The sequence below is a fragment of the Dipodomys ordii genome, unplaced genomic scaffold (assembly GCF_000151885.1).
Source record: "Dipodomys ordii isolate 6190 unplaced genomic scaffold, Dord_2.0 Scaffold31, whole genome shotgun sequence".
Lineage (NCBI taxonomy): Eukaryota > Metazoa > Chordata > Mammalia > Rodentia > Heteromyidae > Dipodomys > Dipodomys ordii.
In genome coordinates, this window is record NW_012267247.1 from 7909869 (window position 1) to 7922654 (window position 12786).

Below are 12786 nucleotides of genomic sequence, written 5' to 3' on the forward strand. Positions count from 1 at the left end.
CATGCAAGATGCCCTGGGTTAGGTTCCTCAGGACCACATAAGCAGAAAAAGTCGCAAGTGGCACTATGGCTTAAGTGGTAGAGCGCTAGCCCTGAGCTGAAGAGCGAGGGACAGCGCCCAGGCCCAGAGTTCAGGCCCCATGACCGACCAAAAAAAAAGACAAGAAGAGTGGAGAACTTAGAATATTAAAAAAGAAAAAGAAAAAAACAACAAAGACAATTAGGCCTGGGCTCAGTGGTAAAGTAGGATATTGAGCACATCTAAGGCACTGGGTTGAATGCTCAGCACTGCAAAAAGGTGGGGAGGGTCAGAGGCAAGGGATCTAAAAAGGCAAGTTGCCAAAGGATTTTAAAGAAATGGCCAATAAGCACATGAAAAGATTCTTAGCACTGTCAGCCATCATGAAAAAGCTAATCAAAACCAAAGTAAGATGCTACTTCCCACCCACTAGGAAGCTATAATGAAAAAAGACATCCACGAGGATGTGGAAAATTAGAATGCTAATGCATTGCTGTTTACAGGAATGTAAAGTAGCACAGTCACATAGGAAAACTATCTGGCAGTTCCTGAACCAATGAACCACACAGCTACCTACTATTGGATCCAGTTTCATTCCTGGGTCTATAGCCAAGATAAACAAAAACCTAGGTCCCTGTACATGGATGCTAGAGTACCACTGCTAAGAGCCAAGAGGTGGAAAACACCAACACCTACTAGCTGCTGAGCAGGTAATTCATGTGTTATAGCCATATGATGGAATATTACTTGGCAACCAAAAGAAACATGGATGAACCTTGAAATATTTGTATCTCCATAAAAGAAGTCAGAAACAAAGGGCCAGAGTATATGATTCTATTTATATGGAAAGCCCACAACAGGCTGATCTACAGAGACAGGCCTCAGGGTGCTTGGGAGAAATCAAGAGTGAGGGCTGGGATGTAGCTCAGTGGCAAAGCGCTTGCCTAGCAAGTGCAACGTCCTGGGTTCGATCCCCAGTACCAAAAAAGAAAAGACAAAAAAAATACAGTTAAAACAAACAAACAAACAGAAATCAAGAGTGAGTGTTAATGACTAAGAGGTTTTTATTCCTGGGTTGATGAAAATGTTCTAACTGGCTAGGCAGGTGCTGTACCACTTGAGGCATGTCCCAGCCCTCATTTGAAGTTGGAAAGATTAAAATCACCTACTCATTTATCATCAAGTAAAGGTGCTAGCAAAAAACAGTAGTTCCAGGCTAGGAATATGGCTTAGTGGTAGAGTGCTCGCCTCACATGCATGAGGCCCTGGGTTCGATTCCTCAGCACCACATAAGCAAAAAGAAAAAGCCGGAAGTGGGTGCTGTGGCTCAAGTGGTAGAGTGCTATCCTTGAGCTGAAGAGCTGAGGGACAGCGCCCAGGCCCAGAGTTCAGGCCCTACGACAGACCAAAAAAAAAAAAAATAGTAGTTCCCTAATCCAATAAGCTCAGTGCATAAGTGACTGCAACCTGTTAGTCACATCAGAAAAACACAATCAAGGGGCTGAGAAGGTGGCTTAGTGGTAGAGCATTTGCCTTGCATGCTCGAGGCCCTGGGTTTGATTCCTCAGCACCACATAAGAAAAAAGCCGGAAGTGGCCCTGTGGCTCAAGTGGTAGAGTGCTAGCCTTGAGCTGAAGAGCTGAGGGACAGCACCCAGGCCCAGAGTTCAGGCCCCACTACCGGACCCAAAAAAAAAAAAAAAAAAGAAAAACACAATCAAATGTCCAGTGATTTGGGGAGAGAAAACAGCTCCTTCTTCTTCATCTTACTTCACTAAATATTGTTTCTCCCACAACTAAAGCAGCCAGAGAACAAAAACAGCTAAGGACTAGGTCAGAGCCAAGAGAAACCCAGATAATCAGAGCCTCAGCCTTTATGAGATTTCATTGATCAAATTGTTCATGAAATTCAGACTACTGCTGTTATTTCTCAAATACCTAAGCCAATAAACTTTCTTGGCTGTTAAGTTAATCTGAAGTGGGTTTTTAAGTCCTTCAAACCAAAAGCATCATAACCAATACAGCTTCCACTACAGCATCCAAAGTAAAGGGTACCTTTGCTTTTATCTCTGTGAACAGGGTAAATTCAGGTAAATACTAAATGACTTTAAAGCAAAAGATATCTTTACCTTGGCTTCCAACTGGTTTGCAAAAAAGGGAGGATTGCACATACAAAAGTCATAGATTATTTCAGATTCTTCCTTGAGAGCATCCATTAGGAGTGTCTTCTGGGGTACTTTCACCACTAGGAAAAAAATAGAACTGTTGACTATGCCTTAAATATGTGCACAAAAGAAAAAAGAAAATGTATACAAACTGTCTGATACTATTTCCTAAAAGAGGTGCAGTTTAAAATTTTCCTCCTTGAGAGGAAGCCACATTTAGTGACAGATTTTATCAAAAAGTAGGACAGAAGTAACGACAGGACCCTCTCCTTGCCTTTCCCTTGAACAGTCACTCTAGGAAAGGCCCTTTGACATGCTGTTAAGATTCAGGTGGCCACAAACTAAAGCTTTCTTCCAGCTCCATGTGAGTAAGCCCTTTTGGAAGCAAAATTCTTTTTTTGGGGGGGGGGGGTCTGGTCGTAGGGCCTGAACTCTGGGCCTGGGAACTGTCCCTCAGCTCTTCAGCTCAAGGCTAGTGCTCTACCACTTGAGCCACAGCACCAATGGAAACAAAGTTCTATCAGCAATTGAGCCCTCAAATGACAGCTGCATCTTACAACCAGAGTGTAGCTTCATGAAAGACAATAAGGCAAACTGCAAGCCCCACTGCCTGACCCACAGGGACTATGAAATCAATCATAAATACCCACTTGAAATGGATAGATTTTGTAGCAATTTGTTATACAACAATGGGAATTAAAACAAATCCATTAATGATATCAGTATTTTCCCCTTGCAATATGTTTAACATTCCCAGGAAGGCCTTATTTTTAAGAAGACAGTAAAATCACTGTAATAAAAAAAATTAGGGCTGAGAAGGTGGCTCAGTGGTAGAGCGCTTGCCTTGTATGCATGAGCGCCTGGGTTCGATTCCTCAGCACCACATAAGCAAAAAGAAAAAAGCCGGAAGTGGCGCTGTGGCTCACATGGTAGAGTGCTAGCCTTGAGCTGAAGAGCTGAGGGACAGTGCCCAGGCCCAGAGTTCAGGCCCCATGACCCAACCCAAAAAAAAATTAATAGCACTTCATATATGGGCCACTAAAAAACATACAACAACAACAACAAAAAATCAGTTAACCAATTACTCAAGAATTTGATTTCTCAGTAAGTGCCAGGTACAAAAATTTAAAAGCTAGTACTAGCCAGGTCTGGTGGTGCATGCCAGCAATCACAGCTACTCAGAAGATTTAAGGTGGAAGAATCACAAGTTTGAGGCCTGTCTGGACAACATAGAGAGATTCTGCCTTAAAATGAAAAAAAAAAAAGTTGGGTAGGATTTTATTTTATTTTATTTATTCTTTGAGTACTGGGGACTAATTAGGGTCGTAAGAATGCTAGCAAGGGGCTGGGAGTGTGGCTTAGTGGTTGAGTGCTTACCTCGCATGCATGAAGCCTTGGGTTTGATTCCTCAGTACCACATAAAGCCAGAAGTGGTGCTGTGGCTTAAATGGTACAAATGGTAGAGTGCTAGAATTGCGTAAAAGAAGCTCAGGGACAGTGCCCAGGCCCTGAGTTCAAACCTCAGGACTGGCAAAAAAAAAAAAAAGAATACTATCAAGAACTCTACAAATGAACTACATCCCTGTCCCTTCATTTGTCCAAAACTGCATAATGTACATCACCAAGAGTAAGCCTCAGAATAAACTGTGGAATCTGGGTATTGAAGATGTGTCACCCTGATGTGGGATGTTGATAATGGGGAGGTTGTGCATGTGAGGGTGGGGGTACATGGGAAGTCTACCTTCTACTCAACAACTGTGAAGTGCTCTGTAACTAAACTGTACTGCAAATGCCTATAGTTCAAATCCACTCAGGCAGAAAAGTCTGTGAGACTCTTTATCTCCAATTAACCAGCTAAACTGGAGGCATCTCAAGTGCTAGCTGTAAGCAAAAAAGCCAATTAAATGTGAGGCCCTTAGTTCAAGCCCCAATACTGACACATGCACACACAACATAATTCCAGTATCAAAATAGCAAATCCAATTATAATGTATTGTTGTTTTTTTTTAATTATCAAAGTCGCTGGGCACTAGTGGCTCACGCCTGTAATCCTAGCTACTCAGGAGGCTGAGATCTGAGGAATGTGGTTCAAAGCCAGCCTGGGCAGGAAAGTCCGTGAGACTCTTATCTCCAATAAACCACTCAGAAAACCAAAAGTGCCACTGTGGCTCAAGTGGTAGAGCACTAGCCTTGAGCTGAATAGCTGAGGGACAGCGCCCAGACCCAGCCCCCGCGACCAACAACAACAAGTTTTTTTTTTTAAGTCAATTCATTTAAGAAAAAAAAAAAAGACATATTAAACTAGAATAGATAACATTTGAAGGGGATATTTATTCTGCTGAGCTAACCTTTTATTAGGTCAGATAAGTTATTCTGTTCCACATTTTTCTTGGCATAGTTGAAACACATATCATCCACTTCTGTTGCAAGGAAATACCAGCCATTCAAAGTTGCTCCAAGTAAAGGGTAGATGCAGGAGGCCCCAGTTCCTAGGGAAATGAAATGTCAGAACACATTCTTCACACATTCTCTTCTCAGAAGCCTCCTGGTTTTTGCAGTTTAAATCACCAACCAGGACATATGGGGCTGCTGGCCTCTCTAGTTGCTTCATGTTTGTGAACCTTACTTCCTAAGTAACATCAAACTTCCTGCTACCCTCTTCTTTTGCACACTAAATTTAAAATGAAAACACATGTAATTGGAGCCCCAGGAATCCACTACATAAAAATGGTCAATACTCAATCTATTTGTGTTACAAAAAGTTTTCATAAGCAGACACTGGGTGGCTCATGCCTGTAATCCTAGCTACTCAGGAGGCTGAGATTTGAGGATGGCGGTTCAAAGCCCACCAGGCAGAAGAGTCCCCATGAAACTCTTATCGCCAATTAACCACTCAAAAACAAAAAAATGGCATTGTGGCTCAAATGGTAGAGAACTAGCCTTGTGTACAAAGAGGCTCAAGGAACAGTAACTGGCCCTGAGTTCAAACCCATAACCAACCAAAAGAAAAAAGTTTCATTTTAATTCTTTTCTTTTTTGCCAGTCATGGAGCCTGAACTCTGGGGCTGGGTGCTGTCCCTCAGCTCTTCAGCTCTACCACTGGAGCCACAGCGCCACTTCCTGTTTTTTCTGCTTATGTGGTGCCGAGGAATTGAACCCAGGGTCTCATGTTTGCAAAGCAAGCACTCTACCACTGAGCTACCTTCCCAGCCCCTAATTCTTTTCTCTCTTTTTTTAATTTTGCTAATCCTGGGGCTTAAACTCAGGGCCTGGGCACTGTCCCTGAGCTTCTTTTGCTCAAGGCAAGCACTCTACCACCTGAGCCACAACACCACTTCTGGCCTTTTCTGCTTATGTGGTACTAAGGAATCGAACCCAGGGCTTCATGCCTGCTAGGCAAGCACTCTACCACTAAGCCACATTCCCAGCTTCATATAATTTTTTTTTTGGGGGGGGGGTCCAGTCGTGGGGCCTGAACTCTGGGCCTGGGCGCTGTCCCTCAGTTCTTCAGCTCAAGACTAGCGCTCTACCACTTGAGCCACAGCGCCACTTCCGGCTTTTTTTCTTTTTTTTTAAATTTTTTTTGGGTCCGGTCGTGGGGCCTGAACTCTGGGCTTGGGCGCTGTCCCTCAGCTCTTCAGCTCAAGGCTAGTGCTCTCTACAGCGCCACTTCCGGCTTTTTTCTTTTTGCTTATGTGGTGCTGAGGAATCGAACCCAGGGCCTCATGCATGCAAAGCAAGCACTCTACCACTGAGCTACCTTCCCAGCCCCTTCTTTTTTTTTTTTAATGTGGTGCTGAGGAATCGAACTCAGGGCCTCATGCATACAAGGCAAGCACTCTACCACTGAGCCACTTTCCCAGCCCCCATATAATTCTTTTTTGTTTGTTTTTGGTTGGTCATGGGGCTTGAACTCTGGGCCTGAGCTCTGTCCCTCAACTTACCATTTGAGCCACAGGACCACTTGTGGTTTTCTGGTGGTTAGAGATAAGAGTCTCATGAACGCTCTTGCCCAGGCTGGCTTTGAATCATGATCCTCAGATCTCAGCCTCTGAATAGCTAGGATTATAGACATGAGCTATCGGCGCCTGGCTCATTTTAATTCTTCTACAAAATCTCTTTCCCCCTCTCTTCCTCCCCTCCCCGCATCTCTCTTTCTTCCCTCTCTCTTTTTCTCTCTGTCCTCCATGCTTTCTGAGCTTTTGTACCCAGGGCTTAGTGCTCTACCACTTGATCCATAGCTCCTCTTTGGCTTCTTTTCGTAGTTAATTGGAGGCTCCTGGGCTCTCCTGCCCTGGCTGCTGGCTTTGAACCAGACTTCTCAGATTTTAGCATACTGAGAAACTAGGATTACAGGTGTGAGTCACCAGCAAAACTCAATTTTCTTAAAAAAAAAAATTCAATGCTATTGGTTAAATTAGCTATTTTATATCACCACAGAAATATTAATATAGAAATATTAATATAAAGCTGGACATGGTAATACACATGTGTAGTCCTAGTACTTGGAGAGGGGCACAGGCAAAAGAATTGAGGCCAACCTGAGCTACAGAGCAAGACCTTGTTTCCAAAAAAAAACCAGACAATATATACATACAAAACACAACAGCAAGCTAGGCACCAGTGGCTTATGCCTATAATCTTAGCTACTCAGGAGGCTGAGATCTGAGGATCACAGTTCAAAGCTAGCCCAAGCAGGAAAGTCCAGGAGACTCCTATTTCCAATTAATCAAAGTGGCTCAAAGTGGTAGAGTGCTAGCCCTGAGAGAAAAAGTTCAGGGACAGCACCAAGGTCCTGTGTTCAAGCCCTATGACAAATAAAACAAAGAAACAGGGTAAGTATATGCACTCATCTCCAAAAGCAGAAAAAAATATATAAGGCAAAATTTTCCTGACATCAAAAGATCCAATTACCCACATTTCCATAAAAGTCAAAGCCACTGGCTGGACTTACCACAGATTCAAGGCACACAACTCATAGGGTGACACTCCAAACAAAAATCAGTCTTTGACAAGGAGGGTTTGGTCTTTAACTCCCATGCAGAGCCTCAGCCCTGGACCAGTTTACATACCAACCACAAATATTCCTCCTACAACCACAAACTAATCTTGACCAATCAGATCCTAAGCAAGGACATTTGGGAGACATCCGGTTTTTCTGAGAAGGCCTACTGCAGCCAAGCCTAACCTGGCCATTCTAGGGTTGCTTTCCCTGACTGCCCTTAAAGATCTGGCATGAAGGTGAGGCTGAAGGCCTCCTAACCCACAGGAAATCCAGGCTCCTATTATTGCTTCTTCATGCAGTATTCTCAACAAGCTAGGAAAAGGAAGAAAGGCCAATGACTGACTAATGCTGCAACAGTTAAGCTTAGTCAGTCACAGTATTTGCTGCCCAAATCTCCAGACCTGATGCTCCAAGGGTGAACACATGAGGATCTATGATGGGGGAGGGGAGGAACAAAATGCACTTAGACTTCTCCCAAAACCATGTTATTTAGCCTTGACGGCTAGTCTTTCAATTTCCTAGCACTTTCAGCTCCATAGGCAAAAAAGAAAATTCAGATTCACATAGCTGCTCCTCTCTTCATAGCTCCACTTCATTTCAAAGAAAACAAAAACTGCACTTACCTTTAGGGCAAAAAATGTAGGTAAAATGTCCATTCACCCCCCCAAAAGTTCCTCAATTCTCAAGACCAAAATGCTTGTAACTTTGACACCCTAATCCCCTCAGAAAGTCAAATGACATTTTAAGTGGGTAATAATCTTAATAAAAAATAAAAATGGAAAGTATATAATCATAGAATTAGAGCAAACTGATGAGAGTCTGGGGGAAGAATTTATATAAAACCCTAATTAGAATGAATGTGATTTCAGCTAGAATTGCTTGTCTCTGGTGAAGAGCTAAAATCCATTAACCTCCTATATCCCCAAGTGCTATTTCAAAGGGTTTGGGGCATAATTAAAATTAAATTAGCACCAAGAATAGGCTGTGAAGCTTTTTTTAAAAAATTATTTTTTAGAGAGGTGCTTGCCAAATAACCCAATCTGATATTGAACTCATAGTCCTACCTCAATCCCAAGTGCTTGTATTACAGGTATGTGCACCAAACCTGGCTTGTACACCTTTTAAAGCTTTCTAGAATACACCAGTCAATCTTCTGCCATGAACATAATAAGGATAATGATAAGAGCCTTAGGTAAAACCTGGCACTGGTTCCTAGCTACTCAGGAGGCTGAGATCCAAGAATAGTGATTTGAAGCCAGCCCAGGCAGAAAAGTCAGTGACTTTTTTTTTTTTTGGAGGGGGGGGGTCAGTCCTGGGCTTAAACTCAGGTCCTGAGCACTATCCCTAAGCTTTTTTTTGCTCAACACTAGCACTCTACCACTTGAGCCACAGTGACACTTCCAGCTTTTTCTGTTTATATGGTACTGAGGAATCAAACCCAGCTTCATGCATGCTAGTCAAACACTACCACTAAACCACATTTCCAGACCTCTGTGAGACTCTTATCTCCAATTAACCATGGAGCTGTGGCTCAAAGTACTAGAGCACTAGTTTTGAGCAAAAATGCTCAGGGAAGCTGGGCGCCAGTGGCTCACGCCTGTAATCCTAGCTACTCAGGAGGCTGAGATCTGAGGATCACAGTTCAAAGCTGTGGGGGGGGAGGATTGAGTGGGGGGGGAGGCTGGGAAGGGATGGGAAGGGGAAACAAAGGAGGAGGCTACAATGTACTCATTATCTTGCCCATGTAATTGTAACCCTTCTGTACAGTATTTTCACAATAAAAAATAAATAAAAATTAAAAAAAAAAAAGCCAGCCTGGGTAAGAATGTCCATGAGACTCATCTCCAATAAACAACTAGAAAACTGAAACTGGTGCTGTTTCTCAAGTAGTAGAGCACTCACCATAAGCTGAAGAGCTGAGGGACAGCACCCAGGCACAGAGTTTAAGCACTACAACTGACCAAAAAAAAAAAAAAAAAAACTCAGGGACAGTGCCCAGGCCCTGCCTTAAAGCCTAAGGACTGGCATAAGCACACACATACAAAGTGAGTGAAGATCATAAAGATAATATTGAAGACACACACACATTAGTGCTGTGTTGAGAGCCAACAACTCTTCTCAGCAAAACCAATGGCAGAAAAGCCCCGATATAGCAAATAAGAATAGCAGTATTTGCGGGGTGCTGGTGGCTCACACCTGTAATCCTAGCTACTCAGGAGCTGAGATCTGAGGACAGTTCAAAGCCAGCCCATGCAGGAAAGTCCGTGAGGCTCTTATCTCTAATAAACCACCAGAAAACTGGAAGTACCACTGTGGCTCAAGCGGAAGAGAACTCAGCTTGAGCTGAAGAGCGCAGGGACAGTGCCCAAGCCCAGAGTTCAAGCCCCACGACCAACAACAACAACAAAAAAAGCAGTATATGAGGCTAGCTTCTTTCATACAACCAATACCTAGCAGAGGAAGCCTATGAAGAATATGACCTTGTAAAATTTAAAACTTAAATTAAAAAAGTTAAAACTATGTACCTATGTCAATTCCTCTTCGGAGAGTACTTTTGTCAGATTCCTGGTGGCCGATCAGGTCTTCTACCCAATGGATATAGTTGAGTCTCAAGGGAACTGTGGGAATTAGTCTCTCCAATGGAATATCAATAGAAAGTCCAAAATCTTCCTTTAGGAGAGTACAAGTCAGAGCTCTGACTGCTTCAGGGTCTTTAAAATTAAGACTGAGGGATGGAGAGAAAGAAGTCAACATGATTAGTAAGATTCACTTCTGCTATACAAGTTGTATGACAGAGTTCATCATGCCCAAATGCCTACTTGACTCTCCTAGTGAGAGCTCACATGAAGGAAGAGCTGTGTTTAACACTCTCACAGCCTGTAGAAGATGGTGTTGCTTTCCACCAAACTACTGCATGCCCACACATGAAGCATGTTGATTAAGAATATGTTCCCAAGCCAGTGGTTCACACCTGTATTCTTAGGTACTCAGGAGGTTAAGATCTGAGGATCATGGTTTGAAGCCAGATGGGGAAGAAAAGTTCATGAGACTTTTATCTCCAATAAACTACTCAGAAAAAGCTGGGAGTGATGCTATGGCTCAAGTGGTAGAACACTAACCTTGAGCACAAAGAGGTTCAGGGATAGCACCCAAGCCTACAGTTCAAGCCCCAGGATCAGCGAGAGAGAGAGAGAGAGAAAAGAAAGGAGGGAAGGAGGGAGGGAGGGAGGGAAGGAAGAAGGAAGGAAGGAGGAAGGAAGGAAGGAAGGAAGGAAGGAAGGAAGGAAGGAAGGAAGGAAGGAAGGAAGGAAAAAAAGAAGGAGGAAGGAAGGAAGGAAGGAAGGAAGGAAGGAAGGAAGGAAGGAAGGAAGGAAGGAAGGAAAAAAAGAATATGTTCCCATTCTAAGGTCCCCTTACTCAGGACCATTTCTTTAACCTCTGTGATTATGTCCACAACTGTAAAGTGAGGGAAGCAGGACCTGCCTTACAGCGCTGCCGTGTTGTATAGGGGCTGGGAAGGTGGCTCAGTAGTAGAGCACTTGCTTCGCATACATGAAGCCCTGGGTTCCATTCCTCAGCACCACATAAGCAGAAAAAAGCCAGAAGTGGGAGCTGTGGCTCAAGTGGTAGAGCGCTAGCCTTGAGCTGAAGAGCTGAGGGACAGTGCCCAGGCCCCGAGTTCAGGCCCCACAACTGACAAAAAAAAAAAAGAGAGAGAGAAAGAAAGAAAGAGAGAGAGAAAGAGAGAAGGAGGGAGGGAGGGAGAAAGAGAGGGAGGAAGGAAGGAAGGAAGGAAGGAAGGATTGATTGATTGATTTTGTGCTGGGCACTGGTGGCCTAGAATCCTAGCTAGTCAGGAGGCTGAGAACTGAGGATGGTAGCTGGATGCCACCCAGGACTGGAAAGTCTATGAGACTCTTTTTTTTTTGGGGGGGGGTCCAGCTTTTTTCTTTTTGCTTATGTGGTGCTGAGGAATCGAACCCAGGGCCTCAGGCATGCAAGGCAAGCACTCTACCACTGAGCCACCTTCCCAACCCTCTATAAGACTCTTATCTCCAACTAACCACCAGAAAACAAAATGGAGATGTGGCTCAAAGTGATAGAATACTAGTCTTGAGCTGAAGAGCTCAGGGCCCAGGCCCCAAGTTCAAGACCCATGAATGACAAAAAAAAAAAAAAGTAAATCTTTTTTTTTCCCACTAATATCACTGACATCATCTGACACAGGTATTCTTTGAAAATCATCCTTTAAAATGGAAAGAAAGACGCATCAAATCTTCACAATTAAAAATATACTAGGGGCTGGAAATGTGGCTTAATGGTAGAGTGCTTGCCCAGCATGCATGACCCCTGGGTTTTATTCCTCAGTACCACATAAGCAGAAAATGCTAGAAGTGGTGCTGTGGCTCAAGTGATAGAGTGCTAGTCTTGAGCAAAAACAGATAAAATAAAAATAAAAATACACTAAAATACCTAAATAGAGCTATTTCAGACATCAAATTTAATATAACTTTTTTGGGGTAGAGGTCTCCTATATAGCCAAGGGTAGCCTCAAACTTTTAATCCTCCTGCCTCCATCCCCAGGGTGCTAGATTATAGGAATGTACTACCACACCCAGAGTAGTACATAGTACATTAACAGAGTTCTGTAACCATCCCTACAATCCTATTAGAGGACACACAAAAGAACTGCCAGCTCAAGCTGGGTGCTGGTGGCTCACACCTGTAATCCTACCTCCTCGGGAGGCTGAGATCTGTGGATCACTGTTCAAAGCCAGCCTGGGTAGGAAAGCCCATGAGACTTTTTTTTTTGTCCATCATGGGGGCTAAACTCTTGACCTGGGCGCTGTCCATCATCTTTTCAGCTCAAGGCTAGCACCCTTCCACTTGAGCCACGGCGCCACTTCTGGCTTTTTTTCTGCTTATGCAGTGCCGAGGAATCGAGCCCAGAGCCTCATGCATGTGAGGCAAGCACTTTACCACTGACCCAACTTCCCAGCCCCATCTGTGAGACTCTTATCTCCAATAAGCCACAAGAAAATTGGAAGTGGCACTGTGACTCAAATGGTAGAGTGCTCACCTTGAGCTGAAGAGCTCAGGGACAGGGCCCAGGCCTAGAGTTCAAGCCCCATGACCAACAAGGAAAAAAAAAGTATTATGCAATACTGTAAGTCATCTTCATAGATCTAAGCCCAGGCCACTTGTATGGAGTTTTGCCTTTTGAAGAAACTGAAACCACACTTTGTCCACCTGGCAAAGACTTTTTTCCATAAGCACAATATTGGTGAGGTTCTTCTGTACTACAGTGTTTGTCTCATCATATCACTTAATAGTATAGCATCGTAAGAAAAGCCCACTTTGTTTCCATTCACCAACCGTTAAAGGCAGACATCATACGTTTTCTCCTTTTTGGCTCACAAGAACAATGGTGCTGTGAACATTCCTCAACAAGTCTTTGTGTGGAAATATGGACAGACATCCATCCATGACTGTACCACATGGTATATTAATGTTTTAAGTAAGAAACTTATATTTATAACAATGTAGTTTCATGTTTAAAATGCTGTTAAAGGGCTGGGAAGGTGGCTCAGTGGTAGAG

The 12786-nt window shown here is 43.5% G+C and overlaps 1 protein-coding gene across 1 annotated transcript in view; it reads right to left on the reverse strand.

Moving 5' to 3' along the window:
* The window catches only part of Mettl16 (methyltransferase like 16), a 50510-nt gene that overhangs the window by 23279 nt on the left and 14445 nt on the right, over positions 1–12786 (reverse strand). Inside the window, exons 3-5 of the mRNA XM_013016316.1 lie at positions 9713–9912; positions 4531–4671; positions 2147–2262 (exon numbers count right to left, since the gene is read on the reverse strand). Of these exons, the coding sequence (XP_012871770.1) occupies positions 2147–2262; positions 4531–4671; positions 9713–9912 (457 nt within the window). The remainder of the gene's footprint in view (positions 1–2146; positions 2263–4530; positions 4672–9712; positions 9913–12786) is intronic.